The following is a 27,536-nucleotide window of genomic DNA, read 5'->3' as shown; positions in this document are numbered from 1 at the left end:
CTGAGATATTACATGAGATTGATCACAAAGGCTGTTTAGTTTCAGAGAAACAATCCCAACAAGTAAATATTTCATAAGCTTTTTTCACATAAAATTCTTTTTCTCTTTATTCCTTTTCCTTTCTGAAATTGTGAAACCAAGTACTATAATTTTGGATCTGTATTCAGATAAAATGCAAGTACTAAGGTAAGACTGTCAGATCCGGGTGCTTGCAAATAGTTCCAGGTCAACAAAGCATATGTTTTTGCACCTCAGGTACAAGTGATTACAACTGTTGAAACACGTTGTAAAGTCAGAAAAGACATGGTGTCTATATATAAACATTGAACAATTAGGACCACTTTAAATTTTGTATTGTATATGACAAGGGCTTTCAAACTTGTCTTCTTCTGTGTGGACTGTATCTCAGGTCCACCTCATGGCCCATTTGCCCTGTCAGCCATGATTCAGACACACCCCAGAAATACACTCCTCAGATCAGTGGGACTTGTTCTGGCTTTGTATTTTCCCAAGAATTTGTATGATGTTTCAATAAAAAAACAAAAGTAGGCTCACCTTTCCGTTGTAATTAAATTTCAGTGACTAAAGTCAAATGTTTCTGTTTGGGTTACATATTTAATGATGGATGTAATTTGAAAAACCCAAACAAAACTTTCAAGTAAGGTTAACTGAGCTCATTTTACCTAACTTCAAATACAATCCAGCATTGAGGGTTAGAAAGTTGGGTTTGAAACCAGACATGATTAGGTTTGCCTTCTGCTTTGGAGAGAGTGTAGAAACAGCAGAGGAAAATATTTTAGTGTAGGAAGAGTATGCGAAGTAGATCAAAGAAGTATGAAGAGTAAAGAAATACAGAGAAACTGTAGAAAAGGAGCAGAGCACATAGAATGAAAAATTGTAATGAAAAAATAAAAACCATATATTTAGAGGACCTCACTTCTGCCTATTCATCTTTGAGTTTTATTTTTTTTTTAAATCTTGAATACATAACAATAAAACCGTTATGTAGCATTCTATATGGTGACAGCAGTTTTGACTACCACACAGCATTTATGATGGCTAGGAAGAAATATAAATGGTATTTTGATTGATTTCATCTTTGCTGTGAAAGTAAAGTCCATGTCCTTCTTGGGAAGTGGATGCAGAAGACAGTCTTTTTAGGTTCGATGCTCAGGTGACATTTCTAGAAGGTGAATAGAAGGCAGGATGAAAATTTAACCATTGAGACTGGTGAGGAATAGCGCCTCATGTTCTTAAAGCTATGATTGGGAGTGTGGGAAACTTAAACTGTCACTACATGATTACTTTGGTATTGGGTCTTTCAGTAGTTCTTCTTGCTCACCTCGCTTAACTTTCCTTTGCTATTTTTGCACGTGACTTTTGTATTAAAATTTGGAAAGAATGTTTCTTATCCTATGCACCTTTAATTGTAGAGACAGCCTTTAAACAGTAGTAAGATGCTAAGGATGGGAAAACAGTTTCATTTGACTCCTTTCATCCAAGCATGCTATTCACTATTTAAAAAGGAATCAAGAGAAGCAACCCTTATATTTTAGGTAAACTCAAACACTTAAAATTAGGGTTAATTTATGCCAGTGAAAGCCTAAGTAATTTTCTTCTCTGTTGAAAGAACCACCAAATTGCATGGTGCAGCTGGCTGTTTGGATGGGACTCAGAGGTTACCATGACCCCTATAAAATAACTACTATAACGTAGCTGTTTACATAGTCATTGCTGAATTCAGCCCTTTCATTATAAATTGTCTTCCTTTCCATTGTCTATAAGCAAAACCTTCCACATATATATCTTCACTTGGGAACTTTTTGAAAGCAATCATGCAATCATGAATCAAGTCAGGGTTTCACTAAACCATTTCAATTCACCTTCAGAAATGACTATATGAAAACTCAACTCCATTAAATAAAACCTCAGGATTATGAGTAAAAACATTTTAAAAGAAAGATAAAGGCTTTTAAAACACCTAGATGAACCTAGGCTTACGTTTCAAGAGACTGTTTTTCTTCTGCCAGACTGGTTTCACAAACCTACAGCAGTGTACAAGATGCAGATATGCTGGCTCTCTTTCAGGTTTTATGCATGGCAATACTTTCTGAGGACAAAATAGACACCCGACTCTAATCTTGGCTGATGAGTAATAGAGGAAATCTTTTTTACTATTTTTTTTCAAATACAGTACAGGCAACCCCCACTTAACACGATTTTGCTTACCATGGTATCGTTATAACACTCATTTAAAATACCTACCTGGTTTCACTTAGCGCTCAGTGTGTTTTGTTATAGCATTCAGCGTGGAGGGTGGGGAGAAGTAGTTGCAGCAGCAGCGGTGGTGCCATTATCATTGAGTGAAGCGGTGAGTGGCAGCTGACGGAGCCCAGGGGAAAGTAGCAGGAGCCTGGGGTCCAGTCCAGCACGTGGTGCTGCAACAGCCTGCGGGTGGGGAGGAGTGGCGCCGGTGGCAGCAAGAAGGGGAGGGTGGGAGGTGGGACCGTGGGGCTTGGGCCAGTGACCAAGGCTGGGGCCCGAGGCCAGGGCCGGCAGGAGCGCAGGGCCCGAGACCAGAGCCGGCAGAAGCGCGGGGCCTGGGCCAGTGCAAGCCAGTGCTCAAGGACATGTGTGCAGGGTTCCCCGTGCCAGGCTGCAGCGGGGCCAAGCCTGTGGAGCCCTCCCATCCCCAAGCTGCAGCCCATGACCCATTCCGCTCCTGTCATGCATCCACGTGTGGGGTGCAGACACCATCCTGAGCTTCCCCCGTGCTGGCTGGAGCCCTACTGCCTTCTCACTGTTAATCCCTGGGCGGGCAGGTCTCTGACTCAGGCGCTGCAGGTGGGGTGGCTGGGGCTGGTAGCCAGTAGGGGTGGGCTGGCACGGGCTATCGCGGTAATGGAACAATGAGGCCAGGAGGAGCCAATGCCTCCCCTGACGCAGCCCGTGCAGTGCCTTGCCGAGAGTGGCAGGGCCAGGGCCGGCAGGTGGTGCAGAACCAATTATATTTATTTACATTAAACCCTATAGGAAAACGGGCTTTATTTAACGGTGTTTCACTTAGCGCTTGGTTTTTCCAGAACCAATTAAGAGCGCTAAGTGGGGGTTGCCTGTATTACGTCTACTGATGAACATAAGCCACCACTACGTATATATCACATCTAACTTAAGAAATGGGGCCTTTCTTTTTGTGAGTATAATTTTTATTCTTGCAAATAATATCACCAGCTAATAGCCCAAAGCCAAATGTTCATCATCAAATACCTAACCACACCTGCATTTGCACCTATAATAAACCCTGTGTCATTTTAAAATGAGGACTGTTTCTAAATATGTCCATTTTTATTTTCCACAGAAGCTGCTGGATCTGGGTGCCCCTATTTCTCAGTCCCCAATTTGAGACATCTTGGGCCTGTTTTCAAGCAGTATATGCTCACCATGTTCTGAAAAATCAAGCACTTTGAAGCATCTCTCCTTAGGTTCTCAAAAATCACCAGTCACCATGCTAAATTTTAGCTGAAATGTTTTAAGCTATTTGCATTTGTCCACGAGCAAGGCACATTTGGGGGCATTCTGGGTCAAAGTCCTCTATTTCCTCTCTCTTTCGCAAAGTGAAAGGACAAATGTATTCTCTGTTAGTTCAGTCTCCATCTTATCTGCCAGGAAAGGTGTTCCTACTGTTCACCAGGGCACCTGATGAGCAAACCAGGAGTAATGGCCACAAACTCTTGGAAGATCAATTCAGGCTCAACATTAGGAAAAACTTCTTCACAGTCAGGCTGTCCAGACTGGAATAAGCTCCCTCCAGAAGTGGTGCAGTCACCTACCCTGTAAATCTTCAAGAGGAGACTAGACAGTCACCTTGTTGGGGTCACCTGACTCCCAGTTATCTTTCCTGCTTGGTGCAGGTGGCTGGACCTGATGATCTTCCAAGGTCCCTTCCCACCTTACAATCTATGAAACGTAAGAATTCAGGATTGCTGCCAATAGATACTAAAGGCCTACATTATGGAGACAAAGCAAAGGCATGAAATAGTTTTTGCTTTGTGTAAAATTACCTACTGTTCACCTTCCAATTTGTGGGGTTTCACCCCAATGGATCCATACTTTGTATGGAAATACCCGAGCCCTGTCTTGGCTATGCTTCCCCAGCTCAGCCTTGTGCTGAATTGCAGAGGTCACCACAGAGCACAGGTTCTCCATGCATGGAGATCCCAGATAGTTATTACCTCCTGTCAGACTGGCATATAGATTTTAAGCTGCCTTTGGGTACTAGGCATCCATAAAGAGCTTCTGAGAATTTAACCCTGGGCCTTTTCAAGGAAATTGCATAATTATTTCCAGTTCGTGGATTCAGGAACATTAAACACTCCCTTCTTGGAGTATTGGAGTAGCTAACACCACTGAGTTATTTAAGAGTATGTGGAAGCCAGGTAAACAATAGGATATAATGGCATTTTTGTAATTTGTAACAGTCATTCAAGGCCCAAAATTCAGCATTATAAATACAGAAATGTCTGTGCACATATTGACCCAACAGACCACAATGATACCAAAGAAGCTATTATTGGTGTCCAGGTAAAAATATGCATTTTCCAAAATAGCTTGTACATTCAAATACATATTTACCAAAGGGATTATATCAATTTTGGAGGAACCAACACAATCTAGAAGGTAAAAAAATAATACAGAGAGGATCCCTAACTTCCTAGATTGCAAATATATTCATAGTTATGTCAGGGAAGCATCATCTGTAGTCAGAATGTTCCTTTGTTTTATTAATGGGTTTGCTTTGAGTTAATTCTATTACCACATTTGGGTTTTGGATCACTCTGTTCCCTAGAGGATCATGTTGCAGAGTCCTGTGGTGAGGAAACAAGGAAAACTACTTCTTTGTAAATAAAATAAGCACTGGTGAATCACCAAACCCAAGAACAGTGCAGAAGATTGCAGGCTGCTGTACATAACCCCCTCCACAAAGAACAGACCCAGACAAAGGGCCAAATCATCAGCTAGCATATTATTGTCAGACCTTTGCAAATTTGCACGCACTGCACAGCTGGTGCACAGGCTTCCTGAGAAAGAGAGAGTTCATCTCGGTAATGCTACCCTGTTTTTGAATGCAACTTATTGTGGGATCTAAATGGCAGCAACCCTCTCCATCATTTGTGCCTTGGTTTACTCATCTGTAAAAAGCAAACAAGCACTTACCTGCCTCACAGGATTGTGTGTCTGATTCATCATTCTATATGATCTGTGCTCATATGGTATGTGTAGAGACCTGAGCTTCTTGCAAGGAAGGAGCTACTTAAGTGTAAAGCATGATTAGCATTCCAAGCTGGTAAGCCTGCAGTAGGTCTGGTTCTGTAATATCTCAGTTTCTAAGGCTCTGAAACCAGAAAGCCCTGACTCTGTGTCAAACATTACTTCTTTTTTTAGATGAAATAGGTCTTAAAAACATCTCAGTCCAGAATGGAAACCTGTGGGCAGTTAAGTAATCCTAACTATGCTCATTCAAAGAGGACAGGCTATAAAAAAGTTGTCCCCAATTTTCTGCTTTTTTCGCATGTTGCTCAGTTTGTTTTGACAATGTCTGCACACGTTACTTACCCCCTCTTCCTCCTCTTCATCTGAGCTATCACCATCCCCTTCCTCTTCTGATGAGTCACTGCTCTAAACAAAAGGAGAAATATGAGCATTTTATTTCATGTGCACCCAGGAAAGACCCAGCTCACTCAAATATTGGTGGGGTACTGTTCACATCAAAGTTAATGGAAGCTGTGTGAGGCTGCATATAATGCAGGTACCTCTGCAACAGTTATTCATCTTTAAGGATGTCCAAAATGTTCAACAGATTCTGTTGATCCAATAATTAAGAAGGGGAACTATTGATAGAGAGTGATGTGGGGAAGAATTTGTAACGTCAGTCTAAATATGAGATGTGTATGGAATGCAATATTCAAAGTCACACTGATAGTTCCACCAACTTCCCAGGGAAGGAAGTTGTACATGTAGAGAGAGGGAAGTTTTCAATGTAGAGATAGGGAAAGTGCCTTTCATCCCAGAACATTTCATACAATGTTATGCAAGTGCAGCAAGCCATGCAAGTGACTTTCAGGGTGAAGCCAGCCAGAACACAACTGCTTCACAATTACATTGTGAAGTGACACATCTGTACATATCACAGAGGTATCTAGGAACTTCTTGAAACTTCACACAGGTGACAGATTTTAACATCTTGCCTCAGCCATATATTCAGTGGGCTTCATGAAACTTTGGGTGTGTAGAAGAAGCAGGGGCTCTAGATTGAAGCAGTGGATTTTTTAAAATACTGCTTCAATTTAGGGTGAAGTGATCCCCATGTTGTGCACACACCCATGCACTTACCCGCCTCTCTGGCAGCAGGGAGGAGAGGGCAAGCTGCTGGGAGGTGGAGCAGTCCCTGGGCTGTGGGGGGCAGGGCTGGTGCTTCCTTCGCAGCAGTGGTGGCCCCCCCTACAAGGCAGCACCTACCCACAGGCACCTGGCTCGGGTGGTCCCGGGGGGCCTCAGTTAAATTAATCCTGATTTACATCACTGCAAATCCATCAGAATTAGTTTCAGTGGTTAGACTGCCCGTCAGGCTAGATTATAAAATGTTCCACACCATTACTGCTCCCTGGAGCCTTGATTTTATTCAAACCAGCTGAGAATCTGTCCCACCAGGGCCCTGTTTAGCTACTTAAGGTTTCTCTCCTTGGCACAATTTCATTTCGGTCAGAAGAATATATGAAATTAAAGTTTAGTGGCAATGAAGTCACTGAAGCCAGGATTTCAAATCTGTTTTGATAATACACTTGAGCAGCTCACCTAGCTCCATTTTAAATTATAGAGAAAAATTGCTCAAACCCAGAAGAGGATTTGAGAGATTTGCACAACCTTATACTAGGCTAGCTTTAACCAGCCTAATAATATATTACCATCCCTAAGTGCAGTCCACTGAATGTGCTGAATCCAATTCAGTCCTGCTGCAAGTGAACATACTGCTACTGTTTTTAAGTAAAAACAATGAATTATTCCTACTTATGCCACAGTGGAGTTCAAACTGACCCACACCAGACTTTGAACCATTTGACATTTACAGTGACTTTTGTCCAATGAGTGTCTTAAATGTATGTACAGTATCATAATCTAACAGGCAATATTAAGGAGCTTACTTTAAAATAAAATCAGATTTTAAAAGCTGCATTTACCTGCATTCTTCTCTGTGGTGGATACACATAGGCATATCTGTAAAAATAATATCGATGCCTGTTCTTGAAAACCTAGTAGAAAAGTAAAGAAACCATATCAATTTTGGTTTCAAATACTGAAGCTTAAAAAACATGCAAGGATAAATCCAAGAACATGAACAAAGTACTGCAGATCCAAGAAAAGTGTGAAATTACAATGTACTGGCTACACCACACATGCCTGTAGACATGGTGGGAAGCTGCTTCAATGCACTGTAATTGCAGTGCATTAGAGCAGACTCGATTAATCAAGTATGCTGGAGCATAATAATTAGCATGCTCCAGCCAGCCTTCATGTCTTATGCATCAGCATTCCTGTGCTTCAAAAAGACGATGTGGGCTCTTTAACTAAAGCTTGTTTGACAAGCTTTAGTTATAGCATCCCCGCCACTATTCTGAAGTACAGGGGCGCTGGTACATAAGATGCTGTGGTACTTTAATTAGATTGGCTTTCAGAGCTGCTCTAATTAAAGTGCCCTCCCCCCACCCTGGAGCACATGAAAAATGCCCTAACTGCCCAGGCACATGGTCTTATTCTGCAGCAAGAGGTAGCTATCACAATTTCATTGAGGGCTAAACTACCTCTCATTTTACTGTAGAATAGGAACAGAGGCAGGTAGCACAGAGTCATTAACATACTCCTGTAAGTTCATACCTTTGCCTACCTTGTAAAAGTTTCTTATGCCCCCCCAAAAGACAAATATAGTTCAGCAAGTCCAGTCTCATACCGCATTTTCTTCAGAGTCATCTGATTTTGCTCTTCTGCGGAAGCTCTTGATCTATAAGAAAAAAGGTTGAGTTACTGAATGTGCCTCACATTTACAAAAGGCACCAAGGCTATTTGATTGCAGCATTCTAACTTTTCAAATGATTTGTAATGGTACATACATTCGTTACTTTTAAATGCCCATCTGTGCAGGCATTAAGAGGAGTTAAATTGGGCAAAAAAATGGCAGACCTGATTTAAGTTAGTTCACTTCTTCAGATTAACTAACTTAGACCAGGAACAGGTTAACTCAATCTATCAAACATCAGTACATATTTGAAGCGCAGCCCTGGGCCTGGGAAAACTTGGCTTGCCTCAGCCCTGGGGCTGTGCTCTTCTTACCCTGCCCCATACGTTTTACCCTGATGGGGCTATTTTTAGCCATCTGACCCTCCCAGCTACAGACCCACCCACCCCTCTCTAATGCTGCCAACCCCCCTCCCAGGCCCTCCAAGCCTTTCCCAGTCCCTCCTGCCCCTTCCTGCACCCCAAGTTACTTACACATGGTTCCCCATGTAGTTTTCAGCACCAGTGAATGGCAGTACACACCACTTCCGGTCTACATTAACGTGGCTTATAGTAAGCTGCATGAACATAGACCAGGAAGTGTGAATGACTGGATGCACCCTAAGTTAGTGAACTTTTGGGGTTACTCACTGAGAAAGCACAAGCTATTCCCAAAAGGCAGATAAAAATAAGCGCAGTCTTCATTGTTATATTTCCTGAAAGTAACAAACAGCGTATTGTCAGCACAATTTTTTTCACGTTTACAAAATACTGAAACAGCAACAAAGCTATTAAGATAAAAATCAGGTAGTCTTTTCATCCAGAGATATCCCAGTGAAACGGGCAGGCTATCTATAGCAAATAATTGTATCTGTATGTCATTTCACAGACAAACATAAAAGCTGCTTCTCTAAGAATATGACCATTTCTGGGATTGAATGTGTCATCTCAAGATAGTAAAATCCACTGAGATACATTGTCTGATACATTTTTCCTTTCCCTCAATTGACAAATCATTCATCAATCAATCCTGAGTTCTGCAATGTATTTGTTCTTTGCAAGTATTCACAAAATAGTCTCTAAAAGCAAAGTAAATCAATTTTGTGGACTAAGCCTCTGTTTGCAAGGTCTGACTGGTCTTTTAGGCCACATGTGATTGCTTCCCTTTCCCTGATGGATGACCTGGAACATTTTAGAAAACAAAAGAAAGTGAATGATGAAGTGTGAGCAATTATAGTGACAAATATATATCCAATATGAATTCTCAGACAAATGCTCTTTCATATGAGAGTTCACAAAGCTTCTGGCAACTGCAACCACTTTCACAAATAAAAAAACATTTGTCCTTGTAAACTAAAAATACCCCTATCACCTTATGAATAATAGCAGGAAAAGTTTATCACATTTATTCACAAAAATATTAATGAATCACTTTCTGTATTATTCACCCAAAAGTCACGTTAACTTCCAACAAAGCTCAATAACACTAAGAAATACTAAAATGCAGTAAATCACTAATATATAATATTGGCACTTCAGAAGGAAATATTTAGATAAACAGAATGACATGTTAATATCAATATGTCCAGGGCAGCAAAACCTGGATTATCCTTAGAGATCTTCCATCCAAGAAATAACTGGGTCCAAACTTTGCTTGGTAAATGCAATCAGAAGATCATGAATGAGAGGGTGGGTCGCTAGAGGATTTAGATAACATTCATGTTTAGATAGCCCGATATTTCACTGGTTTATGTAATCCAGGACCTCCTGATTGAAAAACAGTCTTTTGAACTTTTCTCCAAACCTGCCTAAAATCTCAAGATCTTGGCAGACTCTGAACAGTTTTCTGTAGTCTCCATGGGACACGCTGACCTTTGAGGTCTTTGAGGAACACATAGGAGATTTCACTAACATCTACTGCTTTCTTCAGTTTCCCAAACTACCCAGTTATGGCTAGGAGGCAGGTGACAGCTCCACTTCCTTGTTATACACTACAGCAACAAGAACAGGAAACACAGCTGTAGTTCCATACAGATTTCTCTTTCAGGCCTATACATCTGAGACAAGACGGGGGGAGGGAAATCTGCCTTTCGGTAGAAAGGTGTTTTGGAAAAACTATTACCCAACACCCCAAATCCTAACTCCCTAGTAAATGGCAAGGAGATCTAGACACTAGGAGTAAGATATGGACCTGGGACAAGTGAGAGCCACTGTAACGTAGTTGATAATGTAACTACATTTGCACGCCTGCCCGCCTTTGGTCCCTGACTATAATTTCTCTTCTCTGAATTATAGATTTCTCTTTGGTAGAGGAAGCTTGCTCTTAGAAGCAAAATATCCATAGCTTAAGCATTACATACTCACTTATTTCATGAAGGCGAGAGATCAGATGCTTAAAGTCAATCAGCGTAGCTCTAAAAACTTTAGGAGACCTACACTGATTTATACCATCTAAGGATGTGCCTGAACAGCTGAAAATTGCACCTATTTATAACATTTGCTAAATCCATCTAAGCTCCATGTTTGTGACAGTTTCCTTGACTGAATTTGTATTAAGATATGTTGCTTTTTTCTGCTGATCTATGGAGAAACCTGTTTTCTTCCACACTAGGATATTTCTTTTGCTGTTTTCTTTCACACTCGGATATTTTTTATGCTGTAGTAAAGTCAGGCTGGGAAAAAAGCAGTAAAACAACCCTGTTTTTTTAAATATTCAGTAAGGTTTGAGTGCATTTCAGTTATGAAGTACATTGTTTCACATTTTCTTTTGGGTCCTGTGCAGAAGCTGATGGTGAGTTACAGCAAGGTATGGCAGAGCCGGTGATCTTATCAATAAGCATTATTACAGCAATCAAGTATTATTACAGAAATCACACTGCCTTATAAAGAGTACAGAGCATGTTTCAATCCCTTGAAAAGGAGAGAACCAGTAGGTTAGAAATACTGGTGGAAAAGCTTATCAATTTCATTTTAGACACTATATAAAAAAACTAAGCAGAGGTCATACCTGTTTGCTGTCCTGAAGTATGCAGGCTAGTTGCAAGCCAGTGGACAGAGATTTACTAGTTCTTCTGCTTGCTCACTGTAATTCTACTGAAATATAAACTCTATTTTTGCCCTCTGGTAGCCAATCACTGCTTTGCCCTATATGATGTCAGTAAGTGGACTCTTACCAGAAAACCTCCAAACTTCAACACTTTTCTAGTCACAGATTTAGTTTATAAACATAAAACATTGTTCCAGTGCCAGGAGGTTTGTATCGTTCCATTTAATTGAAGGTTTGGACTGAGATGAATGGCTAGGAGGCTGAAATACATATTCTGGATTTAAAATAAAATAAATATTGGGAAATCTGTTTTGGGGGATTTTTTTCCATCCTTTTTTGGAAATTCTGTTAGTGTCTCGCAAAGAAGGTACACAAAGAGGCCTGAATCTTCTCTTAATTACACCCCTATAAATCTGGTGCATATGAATTAGACACAACATGCATGGGCTAGATTCTCACTGTTTATAAACTGGAATCATCATGCTATGCTACACCTGAGGACCTGGCCCATTTCACCAGTACATAGAATGGGTGGGGTGGGGGAGGGCGCACAAATCAGTGCTCTAATAACTTGCGGTTAACATTATAATCCAGAATACTACACAGTGGGCGCTTTTACACAAGATGCTTACTGCACAGTAGCCAAATAACATTGTGCAGTAGCGTGCCAGGCAAAACCTGTGCTAATACCCTGTTGCACAGTGTTATTAGGCTACTGCATAGTTAGCACTTGAAAAAAACCATGCATCGGTACTACTGTGCATTAAATTAGTATTTGCTTATATAAGTACTAAACTTAATGAGCCGTAACTACGGTGTATTAATGAATGTGTAGATGTGTCCAGTGTGCATAAGATTGTTCATTTCAAAGGAACTCAACCTACTTTACAAAATATACAAAGACCTCACCCACTACCAACATTTGGTCACATCTGGGGTGAAACATGGCAACTCTTTAAAGACACATAGCAAAGCTAAATAACTGCTTAGGGCAGAATGTGAAAAATATTTTATGCAACCCAAACTACAAGGGCACACTAAATAGGCAGAGTTCAGTTACTCGGTAGGGGTTTGGCCAGGATACCAGCCTTAACAACCCAACTGTTGCAGAAATGCCTTTGCATCTTTGACCACAAATGGTGAAGTCTTTCATTTTATGGCTCATCTGAAGATGTCACCTACTGCAGCTTTGTTCTTTAAGCAGGCTGGTGTTTGGGCTGAGCACTGACTCAGAGAGTAAATGGCCACCCACTGAATTATTATCACCACTTCCAAAAACCCTGTGTTTGTTGGTCATCTTTCATCAGAACACTGTCTGGCTAAACTTTGCACTCATGCCCCACTTTCATCAGGCAGAGGACACGCAAGCATGAGGGCTAACCTTTCAATAACCTGGGAAGAGTATGTAGTGCCTAGTAGCGATCTACTATAGCAGTCCATCTTGTTATCCAGATATGCTATGTGGGTTGAGTTATCTGGAAGATAGGGGGTGAGTTGGGTGTACTTAACACTAAAGAGTTAAATAGGAAGGAATAGAGTGGATTTAGAGAGTCAAACCTGGTGGGTACAAATACTGAAAGGAACCAAGAGGTTTCACTGAGCCATATGAGTGGATGGATACACCATAAAAGAGCGCACCATGTTTGGACTGGATAGCAATCAGTCACTTGCTAGTGATGCAGGAAGGTTAACTAGCAATGGAACTGAATCTTTTTCTGCAACAAATGAGATAAGTACAGTCAAACATCTGCACACAGGTGAGTGCTGAACATGTCAGAGGGAGGAAGGAACCACTGAACTATGGGATGAAATTAGAAGTACAGCTAAAGTGGAAAGACTCTGCAGAAGAACTGATACTGCCTGATGCAAGGGAGTAAAGAGACTTTTTTTGGGCTCAGCACTGACTCAGAAAGTAAATGGCCACCCACTGAATTATCATTGCCACTTGCAAACACCCTGTGTTTGTTGGTGGTCTTTCATCAGAACACTGTCTGGCTCAACTTGAGAGTAAAGAGACTTTTTTTCTCCCCTCAGAAAGCCAGGATATTGATGAACTGAGGCAGTGCTGGATATAGCTATTCTCTCAGATTTTCAGGGTCAAGGCTGACTTACATATCCTAGAAGCTGGGCCTTGAAATCTGACTGGTACACTGGAAATACCTGCAATGGCCACCTGACATGGAATGCATTATCTGATCCGCTTCTAGCTGTGCCAGGAACCAGTTGCAGCAGAAAAGGAAAGTTTATATGCACCTAGTGAGTAATTAGGGCCATGCTCCTGGATCTTAAGTCAGGCAGGAGTTCCATTTACTTAAATAAATACACATTTTAGAAGCTGAATTGTTTGTTGTTGGAAGGCATCTAAGGGCCCATCAGTGCCAAGCACTCCCCTTTCTGCCACCAAGTCTGGCACCTCATCCCTCCCTCTGCCACTCCATTGGGCCACATATCCTGCCTTCACTCTCTCTTCAGTCTGGGGCTTACTACTCCTTAACCCCTTTGTTTCCAAAACCATCACTTCTCTTTCTTCAGGGGAAGGCCTCCCTAGTCCTCTAGATTCCAGGCCAGGGACCCCATTTTAGGCACCAGAGGACCAGCCTTTCTTCACTCTTACCACTTCCTTAGGCTGCTTTCTACTGATTATGCCTTCTCCACCTGCTCCTTCAACAGCTTCCCTCCATCTATCACTCTAAGGCTCCTGGCATACGTTCATTTAAAGACACAGTGGGATCTGACCCCCAATCCCAACACACATGCTTCTGCCATGCTATGCTTATCTTCTGGTCCAGCTTTCATCCCTCCAATCTCACCCTGGCCCTAAGGGGAGCTGCCACCACTTTTCCCTAGCCAGCATAGGCTGGGACCACCAGTGCTACTGACTGTCCCACTGTAGACCTGACTCCCTGTTTTAGTACAATTAAAGTTAATATTGGAATACTGTTATGACCATGCACAGTAATGGTCAAGCTCAAAAACCTCCTAGAAGGAATGAACTAATGAACTCTTGACCTACTTAGGAATGGTAAGCTAGCACAGACGTGTTCATGAAACTGGCAGGAAGGCAGAGAGAGAACTCCGAGGTAAACGTATGAGACAGTTTTGACTGACAGGAATGTATCAAGGTGAAAATGAAGATGAGTGGTGATGCATATGATGGAAAGGCAGTGATCCAGGATGATTGGTTAAGTGAAGGTGGTTGTTGTCTTCTTCTCATGTCCCTATACCACATTTGACCATTTTGTTACACATGCTTGTGCTTGTTTATTGTACTTTGCAAGATATTCCACTTGTACATGGGCCTTCAAGCAGCAGATGTTACATAGTCTGAGGCTCTGTGTCATATTCAATGGTATAGGCCCACTTCTTCATTAGTTCCTTGAAGTGTCCAACACCAGTGCGTAGATGGTTGATGGTGTGTGATGATGGTAAGCTAAAGTGGTGGGATGAGGAGAGAGACATAAGATGTAAAAGACAGGTGCCTGAATGGAGTGGTGGAAACGGTTTTGTGCTGGGTCTTTTGGTGTGTGTGGGGTCGATTTGTTCAACTCGTCCTCACCTTGGTTTCTGGTCTTCTTGTTGGCTTGTTGCTGAGATACTGAAGAGGAAAGCTCATGTTTCACTCATCCAGTTTGAAGCTGCCAGATGTCAAGAGGGCTCCATTGTGTGGGTGAGTAAGCAAGCAGGTTCTCGTGCATCTGAGCTTGCTTGAGTGCATGCACTGAGATGCAGCTGCTACATTAGATCAAAGGAGTCTGATCTAGCGTGAGCTGTGGTGTGAGAGTGTGTGAGTGCCAGGACAAGCCTGCTCCTTTTCTATAAGCATCGTTCCAAGGTTAACCATCCCATTAGTTGCTTAGTAACATATTTACCATATTTCCTTGAATTGTCCTTGTTCACTCTAGACTGTGTTAGTATTTCATGGTTATTGATTTTTCATTTTTTTCATTGTTCTTGTTTTATGTTGGCATCTTTAATTTCCTTATTGTTTTCTCTAATAAACTAGGAAAACCAAGTTGGGTACCCTAAACAGCACTGCTTGGCATCTTGGATATCCTTACCCTTTTATCCACCCCTTTCATGGCCTGAGAAAAGTGGGATCCAATCCCTTCCTAAATTTGCCCCTCAATACCACAGCCAGAGCAGAACAGCAGTAGACTAGGCATTAAGTGGCTAATCATAATTAAAGTGCACAGCCCAGGAAGTGGGCTAGGTGCTCAAGAATTTGACAGACTCTAGTATGAGAGGATTTGTTCCTCCAGGCCTTCAGAGCTTTAGTGAAACCAAAGAGCCACAGAACTCTGAGGGGCTCTTGGCCAACTTGGACAAGAAATGCCTGGTAAAGCAACAGAGCTATTGATCTGCTGGTACCTCTCTTCTCCATACCCCAACCTTGCCTCCCAGAGCTCAAAAGACATAATAAGCCATAACAATAGTCCATGTAGCAGGATAGAGCTCTTTGCTGCATGCATCTCTGGCTCCTGCCATTGGGCAGAGCAGAGGAGTTGCACTCGTTTTCTCCCTGGTCTCAGGATGGAAAGGTTGAGTTTGTCTCCGTGTAATAAAGGGGGAGCTGGTAGCAACACCTCTAGTTATGAGAGTTTCTCATGATAAGATCTTGTTTTTAGATGATCATACCTGTGCCATACTTAAACCATTTGGACTAAAATTCCCCAGCTTGCCTCAACATTTGAAAGTTTTGCTGGAAGTGGTCCCACCATTTCCAAGAATGAGATTAGGAGAAAACATTTTTGAGGGGAGTTGGGGGTGGAATCTTATAACCATTTCACTAAGCTGTTCTAACCCCTTCAGGCACTGTAGCAGAAACTTGAACTTTGGCAGAAGGAATGAGTAACCCTGGTGTCAGAGATGGGCCTTTCTGTGAAAACCCGTCCAAATTTGGTCAAGTTATCAGCCTTTATTAAACAAAATGAGATTTTTTGAAAGACTGAATAAAAGCACAGACAAAACATTATCAAACCCAAGTGTTTAAACACCATGAGTCAAATCTTCAAAGAGCATGAGCTTTTCTTAAAAAAGAAGAAAATGAAAATATCTTACATTTGGGATATTTGCCTTCTGGCACTGAAGAGTACCTATACACGTGCTCTGATGCATTTTAATTATACCATGTTGGAGCATTCATGCGTCCAAGCACACACAATTAATTGAGTCTGTTGGAGCGTGCCATAGCACCACGTTTCATAATGGCTGCAGGGCACTTTAACTGAAACTCGTCAAACAAACTTTAGATAAAGCACCCCCATGGCCATCTTGGAATGCAGAGATGCAACACAAACACAAATCTTGCAAGTTGTGCCTCATGATGAAATTGCGAGATTTAGTAACTGTGAGGGAGTCTGGAATTGAGAGGAACCAGTGGGATAGCAGGGACTGAGAAAAAGAGGAGTCAGAGGAAAGAATGTGGTTTGATGAGGACCACTGGGGTAGACTAGAAGGAGAGACCAGCTGTCAATAGAGATTAGGACAAGTACGTAAGACATGAGCTACATATTGAAGGATGACCATGAAAAATTATTGAATATCTGCTCATTCAGTCAGCACCACCCACCTTATGCACTGAATGAGGCAAGGGCTTGTGGAACATGAAGCATGACATCATGTCATTAAAGATGGTGTCACAAGACCTACATACAGGGGGATGAATTAATGTTGCCTGGGCAATCAATTCTGGCAAACTTTGTGTTCTTTTAATGTCATTTTTTGGTGTGTAATATAATATTTAGTTTAAGTTGTTTAACAGTCATTAGAAATCTTTCTGCTTTGGCTCTTTAATCTGAGAAACAGTCTATAATGAAGAGACAGGAAATATATTGGGGGAGTTTGATATTTACCTCCTTTCTAGTATCCAAAATAGAACAAAATCAAGTTACTATTCTTTTGGCATTTTATCGCGCTAAAATTTGCCTTGCTTTTTTCTGAGGAGTTCCTATTGTTGCACATATCACATTCCTTTAACTTTATATGGAGTTTTAGATCCGCTTTTCCAGATTTTTAAAATTTTGCTAATAAGGCCTGTTTGCTTAATCCTGATCTTATTACTTCGAGATGTACCAGCCTGAAATTAGATGCTGAAAGGAATTAACACAAGGACTGAATGACTTTGGTTCACAAGCTAAAGACTAAGCCTTTCAGTTCCTTTCCAAGGACAGCTTAGGAAAACTAAGAAAACTTCTAAGTAGTTTTAAATTTAACTCCACATGTTCTGGAAGTATTTAAAAAACCTTCAGAATGGACTATTTCAGGGTTTCCATCAATACATCAATCAGGGATTAGAAGGGTTATACATATTTATTAATGAGTTAGAGGAATAATGGTTAACTTATAATTTTACTCTCCCTATTTATGTTTTTGACCAAATAGTAAAACACTAGGTAGAGATAGCTTTGCTGTGCTCATTCCCTTAGTTTAGGAGTAGAACAGAGGGGGAATTGGTACAATACAAGGGCCATAATCTGTATTTGTTTAATTATCAAACAACACTGGATGCGTTTTAAAGTAAAATGCCTTTAAACCTTGTCGCCGTGCATGTTAATTATATTTCCCATGAAACTGGTTAAAAACATCTGCTGAAGCTGAGGAAAACTTTATTTCTGGTGCTTTGATATTTAGTGAAGACTGGCATGCTTAGACGAGACAACTGAAAGGATTCAGAAGAAGGTACACTACAAAATTAAATGGGAAGTATTCCAATATCCTTCCTAATAAACAGCTTATGGGCAAGTAACTGAACCCATTGCAAGAGAATAGGGAGCTGAAAACAACTAATAGAAGCATGGACGACTGGTGCCAACTTAGTTGGGGTGGGGCATATGACCCCCAGTAACCAGTCAGTGACCAGGGAGCGTCCCACCACGGTCAATCTCACTGACCCCTACCCCTGCGGCTGATCTCACTGATGGGGGGTTGTCCCCTGTGGCCGACTGCAAAGCAGCCATGGCACTCTCCCACTCCCCAGCCAGTGCTCACAGGGGAGGCACCACACTCCCGCCTGCCGCCCCCACCCCCCCAACCAGTTGCCTAAGTGGCAAGTGCGGCTGGTCAGGGTGTGTACTGACACTCTCAGGGGTTGCATGTGCACCCCTGTGTACCTACTACATGTTGCCACTGAATTGAAGAAACCCTAGCCATATTCTGTGTAATGTCTTTTTGCAATCTAAGAACTGGTCAAGTAATAATTCTTATCATGAAAGATGGAACAGTTTCCATAGGTACTCAGTATGCTAATAGTTTATTCAATAAAAACTGACATATTGACGTTTCTACTATAAAGCAACCCTATTAAATGTAGTAACCGTGGCTGTAACTAAGAAGAAGAAAACTGAGGAAAAACAGACAGTAAGAAAAAACTGCAGCTGCCAATGGCTGGAATTAGCACAGCAAGAGAAAAGCAATTTAGGTTTTAAAATGAGGCAACTTCATTTTACATCGTTGATTTGGTCCATGAAGAAATGCAAATTCTGAGGCCTAGTCTCCTAATCCAGACATTGGCAACTCTCCAACTGACTTATTAAGATTATTGCCTATCCCAGGCCACAGGACTGCAAACCCAAGACATGTGCAAATCATGTGCGAAGCCCCAACAATTTGTGAAACTGGCTTAAAAACCCTAAAATAATCAATAAATAAAGTGTAAATTCCTTCTATGAGCTTGCTGAGATTTAAGCCACAAGGGTGCCTTTCAGTCATGTTTTCTAGCTTCTCCCTACAATCATGAAGGCTCAAAAGTCTTGAGGGTTTATAAAAAGAAGCTGAGATTCTCGCCTCATCCATGCCTTTAGGAATTTGGGCTTAAAGAAACCTAGCAAATATTGCAAGACTGGCAATTGCATTCTGAACCTTAGAAATGCAGGCGCTTCTTTATCAGGCCTCTCATGAAGTTGGGCTATTTAGGGCCTGTACCACAGAGATGCTAACTCCCCATTCTATTTGAACTTCAGCTGCTCAATCTCTCGTAGTCAAACCCAAAGACCAGACCAGAGTCCAGTTTTGACCATCTGATTTCATATTAAAGGCTTTATTTTTCATTAGTATACTTCACCATGTTGCCATGCATGCTCTTTAGAATTTACAACAGAATTTTCAAAGGAGCCAAGAGAAATTAGCTAGATGATCAGTTACCATTGTAATTCCATAGGAACAGAGCACTAACTTGCTTAAAATCCTTAGGAAATTCCATCTTTCTCTTTTCCTGAAATGTAATCATTCATTATTTTAAAAAGAACTTGTTTAGCTGTACTGATGTCCAAGATGATTCCCACCATGTACTTCAGTGTGTAGAGCTGTTATTTCAAGTTTGCTGACAAGCTGACTGTCATGATAGTCCTAGAATTTATACAAACTTTAGCCGCTCATCTTAATGAAATATGAGCTTCAAAGTCTAGTTGAGCTTTATTGGGCTGTTGCAATGAACTTTAATTACAAGGAAGAGCTGGGACTGGTTTGAGTTTTGATTGAAGCCTCAGGACAGAAAAACCCACAAAATCAAAAGTAGACCCTGTTATCCAATGCCAGCACAGCAGACTTAAGTAAAGAAAAAGTCAGGCATAACAGCTGCTTTTAGCCTTTTATACAACATTAGCTCAAAAGAGCTGTGGAATGAGAATGCACATTTTATTTCTATGGCTTCCCTATGGTAAAACCTTATGAACATCCAGAATCTCCCACCCCCTGGTAAGAATTGAATATTCTCAGGAACAAATTATTCTATTTCCTACATAATTAAACACTCAACATGGTGTTGCAAGACCACTCGCTTTCCATGCCAGCAGGGATGGCTTAAGAGAACCAGTCTTCTACCATCTACTCTAACATGACATATCCACCTTTCTAGCTCTGACTGGGCAGCCTCCTTCCCATTTTACTTCAGCAGCCTCTCCATGCAGTCCCACTTCCTGGCCCTAATGCTTTCCTGTTCATCTTAAATGCAGCAATAAGATCAATAGAAGCTGCACAAAAAACATCATTCATTGTCTCCTTTCTTTATCAAAACCTATCAATCAGCAGAAAAACCCATGCTCTCAGTTCAACAAATCACTTAAGAACATACTTGGTGTTAAGCACATCAGAGGTGTTACTAGGAAATGTTGTGTCCTGTGCAGCAGTAGCAGGCCAATGGTGGTGGTGGTAGCCATTCTCAGGCTCCCTCTTGTAGCAAGAAACCTTTTTTTGCCTGCCCCCCACCTCCAATATGAAGCCCCTCCATATGGCAAAAAGCCCCTTTTGCAGTATTTGCCCCCTTTTGGGGATGCTTTCTCTTTTCTACCTTTTCTTCCTTCCTCCCTCTTCTTCTTTTATTATATTATTTTTATAGAATATAAGGTGTACTTGTAATAAAAAATATAGTTTGTAGATGCTTTTATGGGTATAAAATAGTATTCTGCATCAGTATGTCCCCCCCACACCCCCATTGTATTTAGTCTATTTGTTATATGTGCCATGGCATTTCACCCTTTTATGTTTTGTATTCTAAGCTTTTTAACTTTGTAACAAATGTACTTTAAGTTTAAAAGTAAGTTGTACCATGTAACAATGTTAGCAAGGGCAGGAATCAAACAGCAGCTTCTCTGTATGGAGTAGGTTCCTGAATGAACCTTGGCTGATTGTGTAACACAGTAGTTATACAGGATAACAGGCTAATGGGTGGCAATTAACACCTATGAAATCGCAGACTAAGGAGAGGAAAGGATCAATACAGAGCCAGGAACTCCCTGAAACTTCACTGTTAAAGGTACAGAAGCCCTGGTTTGAATTAATTACAGCTGTGAATTAATCAAACTTCATCAACGGACTCCCAAGACTGCATGTACCTGCAGACATGACCCCTGGGGCTGACAGCTGCCATCCAGCAACCACCAAGGGGGACATCCCACAAGGTCAATGACCCCTGGATTGGGTAAACCTGAAAATTGGGGAGCCACCAAAGTCTGCCAGAGAGGGATAAAAGGTAGTGATGAATGACCCCCAATGGCGCCCTCTCTGGCCTGACCAGCACCTTGCCTGCCCAGCCAGAAGGACCAGCTGGCAACCCCCTTCTGAAGCAACATTGCACTGAAAGAAGCCTCAACTGGCCATTGACAGCAGACTCCAGCACTTGGAGATAGGTATATCTTGAGATCGGTGCTTAGTGTTCATAGTTAGCTACTGTGAGTGTGTGTGTGCATGAATGTGTGTGTGTTTGAGGGGATCAGCTCTAAGGTTTATGATCTGACTTTTGCATCCATCTAATAAATTAGAATTTTATGATGAGCCTGTGAGTTGGTCCTTTGTAGCCAACACTCTAAGCACCTAGGGCTGGTGTTCTGTTTGCCCACCCCTAATTATGCTACTGAAGGAAAGACCTAAGGGCATTGTTGAACTAAAGCCAAAACTGAATGTTTTAAAGAACTGTTGAAGCATATGGGTGCATCCTGGCAGGCCCAGCCATATGGTATGTAGCACCACAGACACGTCTGCAGCACCACATATGTGCTTCTTAGAGGCATTTAGTATTTTGCCTAATAGGTAATATTAGCTAATATAAAGCTTGTAAGTTCGTAACCTGTAAATGTAACTTGTTTGTCATAAATTTAACCAAAATGATAAAACTAACTGTTTGTATTAATCGTGGAACTGACTGAGCCCCAAAGGCGAAGCTGTAGCTGCAAGATTAGCTGACCTAATGGTTTTTGCCCAGGGTTCAGCCTTGACGATAAAAACTGGATCCAACCATCTTGCACACCCAACACATTCCAGGAAAGCATGTCCCAAGAAAACATATTCAGAGAAACCTAAAAGGGTTGGGCTTAGTAATGTTAATTTCAAACCTAAAAATGCTGCATTGTAATTTGCTTACTGGATAAACCCAAGTCTGGGTAGTAACCTTTTATGATAATTTTTAACACCTTTTAATCCTATAGGGTAACGGCTATAGGGCAATATAGTGAGTGGCTCTAAAACCAACAGATTAGCATAAGACTAGGTATAAAAAGCGTGTGCGTCAGGTGACCAGCAGGAAGGAGGGAACAGAGCGGTCATTGCTGTTCCAGGCCCAGACTCTGGACTCCCAGTATGAGTGAGGATTGGATCTTGATCAAGGGAACTTCCCCGGTAATCCCTCCGACAGCGTCGATCGGGGACGCCTGACTTCGCTGGAATTACTTGGCGTGCACCTGGCATCAAGGGACTATTGATAAATTGCCAACCCATGTCTGTCTATCTGTTGTTTTAAACAGCCCAGTGGCTGATACCCTCACAGTGCCCAGTTGGCCTGCAACAGAATTGATCCATCCATCTGTTGTTATTATCTGTTGTTATTATTTACTATTAGCTCTTTAATACTGCATTATCTGCTTATCGCATTTATCTTTCTGTTAACTGTTGTGTGTGTAATCTACAATAAATTTGCCTTTGCTTCACTCCCGACTTTGCCTCCTCTATCCGAAACTGAACTGAACAGTGGCTGTTACCCTCACAGTGCCCAGTTAGCCTGCGATAGAATTGATACACTCACAATGCCCAGCTAGTCTGTGACACACATACCACACAGTCAGGCATTCTCCATGCTGCAAGGGGATGCAGCCTGTGCAGGCGCTGCTCTATGTTTTTTTCCATGGGTTTTTTTGACCTCTAGATATCCAGGGGTCAAGAAAATCTGTGGGGAAAAAATGCAAAGCAGCACATGCATGGGCAGCACATGCCACTGAAAAGCACAGCTGGGTTGCTTGGAGCCATGCTGTGACTGCCAGCCACGTTCTGCCCAGCAGGATCACAGTTGCTGAAGCACAGTGCTGGCCCCAGCCTCCCCTACTGCCCCCAGGGCAACTTACATGCCAAAGCACACATGGCACAGGCATTCCCTGGGGACAAGTAGCTGGGGTGCAAGGTACACTGCTGCTACTTGTTCCTGAGGAACCAAATGTCTGCGCTCATCTGGATGCAGCCCATGTGTCTTCCTGCAAAAACATTTGCCAGACAATTGAGATCAAAGATTTGGTTCCATGTATATATGTCTTTACAGCAGTTTAGGAGCACTCTGTGTGGGTAAGAACTGCTTAGTCTTAATGGTTCCCTGCTAGCTTATCTCAGAGGTCCATATGCAGCAAAGCTCTTAACCTCAAAATTAATTATGTGCACTTAACCTAAAAATTGACTGAATTACAGCCAGGAAACAGTAAATTATGAAAGGAGATAAATTTTGCATAGAATTAAAGAAGCCTACTTTTTTAATGTGGCAGGCTCTCTGGGCTTACAAGACCGCGAATACAATTGGTGGGGAAAAACCCAGCAAACAGAGATAAGCAAGGGAAGAGCCAGGAAAAGAGTCTGTTCCCCCTCTACTCAAAAGGGGGGGGGGGCAGGAGCAGATTTAATTAGGAACTGCAGTTGCAGCCCCCATAATTGTTTCATTTTCAATCTGGGGGTGGAGCCGCAGAAGGGAATATAAGCTGCTGCATGCTAAGCACACAGTGGAGTCAGCAAGTGATGAATAAGAAGGAAGGGGTCCTGGGGCCAAGAAGAGCTGAGAGAGCTACCCAGTGGGTGTATCCAGCTGCCCAGAAGAGCCAGAAAGATTCTGCCGCTGGACAGAAGCAGTAGGTGGTGCAGGCATTGCTGTATGGAGGGTCCGTGAGGGACTGGGACTTTGGGAGCTGCAGCAAGGCAGCTCAGGTCTTCAACCCTGGCACAAGGCCAGGCTCGGGAGTCTGCGCTACTGCAGGGTGAGTCATTGTGGGGCATAAGGCCCAGGAGGAGGGGCCAGGCAGTCTGGGACCCATTCCCTGCAGAGGGTCCACAAGGGCCCCGGGAACAGAGTGGTTCCTGAGTGCAGGGGAGCAGCATTCAGAGTCATGGCCCTGGGAATGCATGAGGCAACCCAGACCCACAACTCTCCCTGAGAAGGACTGAGCCACTGGGATGTGTAAGCAAGTCACGCCACCCCCCTGAGGCCTGGAACTGAGCTCTCCCTTGAAGAAACATTAGTCAGGCCAGGCAGCTTATGAACACTGCCAAACCCAGTTCCTAGGGACACGTGGGTCAGTGGGGAAATGGGTCTCCCACCGGGGAGTGACACTCGGGGAAGGTAGTCTCAATAAAAAGGCACAAGAAAGAGATCCCCCAGAGGAGGGGAACCATTAGAAAACTCTTGTGTATTATATTTTGGAGTGTTATTGATTGTTGGTAGGGCTGTGCGAAGCTTCTGTTCGTGATTCGATTCGAAGAAGATTCAACCCTATTTGGAGGCCAAATCTCCAAATCTGAATCAAATTGCTAGAAGCTTAAAACTTTCCAAATCAATTTGGAGCCTCTGAATCAATTTGGAAAAGATTCAGAAAAGATTCAGAGATTTGGAGGTGGTCTTTCAGGGGAAACAGAAACTGAGAAGAGGGAGGGGGAGCAGGAGGGGAAGGACTGATATCTCTAGCTGGCTAATGAGTGTGATCTCTCCCTGAGTCCTCTTCCAATCACAGTGTCTGGAGAAGGGACATAGAAACAGCATAAAAGCTGTCTGCAGGCTTTCTGTGCCTTTTGTGAGCTGTTTCTGCCTGAGTGAGCAACAGTGCCTGAAAGGTACTGTACTAGCTTGGCTTCCTAGTCAGTTGCCTGCTCCTTTTTGTTCTTAGAAAGGATTGGATATGATATAGCTTAGTTTAGCTTATTATCTAGAATCCCTCTAGTTTACTTACCCTTATCCAATTCATTTCTTTCAAGTTATATTTGTTCTTGTCTTTTTTCCAAAACTTTTAAAAAAGAAAGCTCAGTGTTTTCTCTGGCAGTGTTATCCATCACTGTGCAGGGAAGCGCACATTACACACACTCACACAAATAGATCAGAGAAGAAGAAGTCAGATATTCATAAAAGAAGAAGAGATTATATATAGTTATTAGTTATTAATATTATTATAGTTAGTTACATACAAACTAAAGACAACACAGAAGAAGAAGTCAGATAGAGATTCAGACTGAGATTAACACACAACACAGAAGTCAGAATCCTAGAAAAAGAAGAAGGAGATATATTATTTTAGGTACACAACACAGAAGAGTAAACAAACACAACACAGAAGAAGTAGTCATGCATTCAGATTCATAGCACAGAATAAGACACCAAAATATATATAGTTATTAATAATCAATAATCATACTAAAGTCCACTACACACAACACAGAGTAAACAAAACACAATGCAGAAGAAGTCAGACAGACACATTTTCTAGCACAAGAAAAAGTAATATGAAGGGTCCTGGAAAGGCAGGTGCTAAGTCTTCTGGCAGGGGAGGGAGAGGAGCTAGAGAGGGTAGGGAGAGAGCTAGAGCTGCAAGTCCTGTCCCCCCTAGAGCTGCATCCTGTTCTCTAGCAGCCATGAGGCTTCTGCTGCCAGTGGAAGCAGTACCTGTCCCTGCACCTGCACCACCTCCCCTAAGTCCAGAAATAGGCACCAGCAGCACAATGACCATCTCCACCCCAATTTCATCTCCCAGCATGAGCCTCCCACTGCCAGAGGAGGAGCTGCACCTGGAACCAGGGGACCTGAGCACCCTGGCAAAAGAAATTCTGGGGACCGAGGGGGAATCTGAGTTTGTGCTCCACACCCCTCAAAGTTCCCATAGACCCAGGTCTCCTTCTCTGGAAAGCACCTTGGAGGAGGTTCAGGTTGAGGTTGTGGAGGCAAGTGGCTCAGCTGAGTCAGCTCCTCCTGTTGTTGTGCCTCTGCCTGCTGAGGAGGGGGATAAGGCAAGACCCCCACCCTCAACCCAGAAGTGGGGGAGTCGTGTAATGTGGGATCATTTTGAGGTGGCAGATGATTCCAGGCTTGCTATCTGCCAGCACTGCTGAAGGCAGATCAGCCAGGGCAAGTAGGTGAAATACTTCACCAGCACAGTGATGCTGTTGCATCTCAGGAGGCAGCATCCCCTTGCCCTTCTTCCTCCTCAGCCTGGCTCAAGTGTTAGCGTGCCAAAAGGGAAGTCCCCTGATCACTCCAAAGTCCCCCCATAACAGAGGCAGGCCACCCTGGAACAGTGAGGGAAACCAGCAGACAGAGGGGAGTGCATTGCAAGGGCAAGCGAGATGACCCAGAGCATTGGGGAGATGCTTGCTCTGGATAGCCAGCCCTGCTCCTTAGTTGAGTGGCCAGCATTCAGGTGGCTCATGGCGCTCATGGCCCCATCTTACCAAGTGCCCGCATGCACCACCTTTAGCAGGATGGTGGTGCCCTCCCTGTATGAGTCATGCAGGGAGTACTTGAGGGAGGAGCTGCACAACACAGGGCCATAGGTAGCCTTGCACTTCACCTCCAACATCTGAAGCAGCCAGGGTGGCGATCACACCTACCTCTCCCTCACAGGGCACTGGTGTGACCAGTTAGGCCGTTGGTGGGCTCTTCTTCAAGCTGAGGTGCTGGATGAGTCCCACACAGCAAGGGAAATCATGGTTGTACCTCATAGTCAGGGACACCTCGGAAGGGGACCAGGGATGCCCTGGAGAGGGACAGGGCTGCTGGTGATGGTGCCATCACTACCACCCATCTCATTTCAAAATGCAGGAAGGTGGTGGGCTACTTCCACCACAGCATCAAGGGGGACAAGATGCTGTGGGACAAACAGGCAAAGCTGAGCATTGCACAGCACAAAATCATGCAGGATGTGGAGACTCAGTGGAACTCAGATGATGCTGCATCTCAGGAGGCAGCATCCCCTTGCCCTTCTTCCTCCTCAGCCTGGCTCAAGTGTTAGCGTGCCAAAAGGGAAGTCCCCTGATCACTCCAAAGTCCCCCCATAACAGAGGCAGGCCACCCTGGAACAGTGAGGGAAACCAGCAGACAGAGGGGAGTGCATTGCAAGGGCAAGCGAGATGACCCAGAGCATTGGGGAGATGCTTGCTCTGGATAGCCAGCCCTGCTCCTTAGTTGAGTGGCCAGCATTCAGGTGGCTCATGGTGCTCATGGCCCCATCTTACCAAGTGCCCGCATGCACCACCTTTAGCAGGATGGTGGTGCCCTCCCTGTATGAGTCATGCAGGGAGTACTTGAGGGAGGAGCTGCACAACACAGGGCCATAGGTAGCCTTGCACTTCACCTCCAACATCTGAAGCAGCCAGGGTGGCGATCACACCTACCTCTCCCTCACAGGGCACTGGTGTGACCAGTTAGGCCGTTGGTGGGCTCTTCTTCAAGCTGAGGTGCTGGATGAGTCCCACACAGCAAGGGAAATCATGGTTGTACCTCATAGTCAGGGACACCTCAGAAGGGGACCAGGGATGCCCTGGAGAGGGACAGGGCTGCTGGTGATGGTGCCATCACTACCACCCATCTCATTTCAAAATGCAGGAAGGTGGTGGGCTACTTCCACCACAGCATCAAGGGAGACAAGATGCTGTGGGACAAACAGGCAAAGCTGAGCATTGCACAGCACAAAATCATGCAGGATGTGGAGACTCAGTGGAACTC

At 43.2% G+C, this 27,536-nt stretch overlaps 1 protein-coding gene across 1 annotated transcript in view; it reads right to left on the bottom strand.

Annotated features, from left to right (window-relative positions):
- Positions 1-11,130, bottom strand: part of IBSP (integrin binding sialoprotein) — a 14,197-nt gene extending 3,067 nt beyond the window's left edge. The window contains exons 1-6 of the mRNA XM_006018103.3: positions 11,054-11,130; positions 8,698-8,762; positions 8,003-8,053; positions 7,236-7,307; positions 5,614-5,676; positions 3,897-3,901 (exon numbers count right to left, since the gene is read on the bottom strand). Coding sequence (XP_006018165.1) covers positions 3,897-3,901; positions 5,614-5,676; positions 7,236-7,307; positions 8,003-8,053; positions 8,698-8,751 — 245 coding nt within the window. The 5' untranslated portion in view covers positions 8,752-8,762; positions 11,054-11,130. The remainder of the gene's footprint in view (positions 1-3,896; positions 3,902-5,613; positions 5,677-7,235; positions 7,308-8,002; positions 8,054-8,697; positions 8,763-11,053) is intronic.
- Between the last annotated feature and the right edge of the window lie 16,406 nt (positions 11,131-27,536).

Source organism: Alligator sinensis, unplaced genomic scaffold (assembly GCF_000455745.1).
Source record: "Alligator sinensis unplaced genomic scaffold, ASM45574v1 scaffold125_1, whole genome shotgun sequence".
Taxonomy (NCBI): Eukaryota; Metazoa; Chordata; order Crocodylia; family Alligatoridae; genus Alligator; species Alligator sinensis.
Note: the sequence above shows the minus strand (reverse complement) of the source record. Positions and strands in the feature narration are given on the sequence as shown.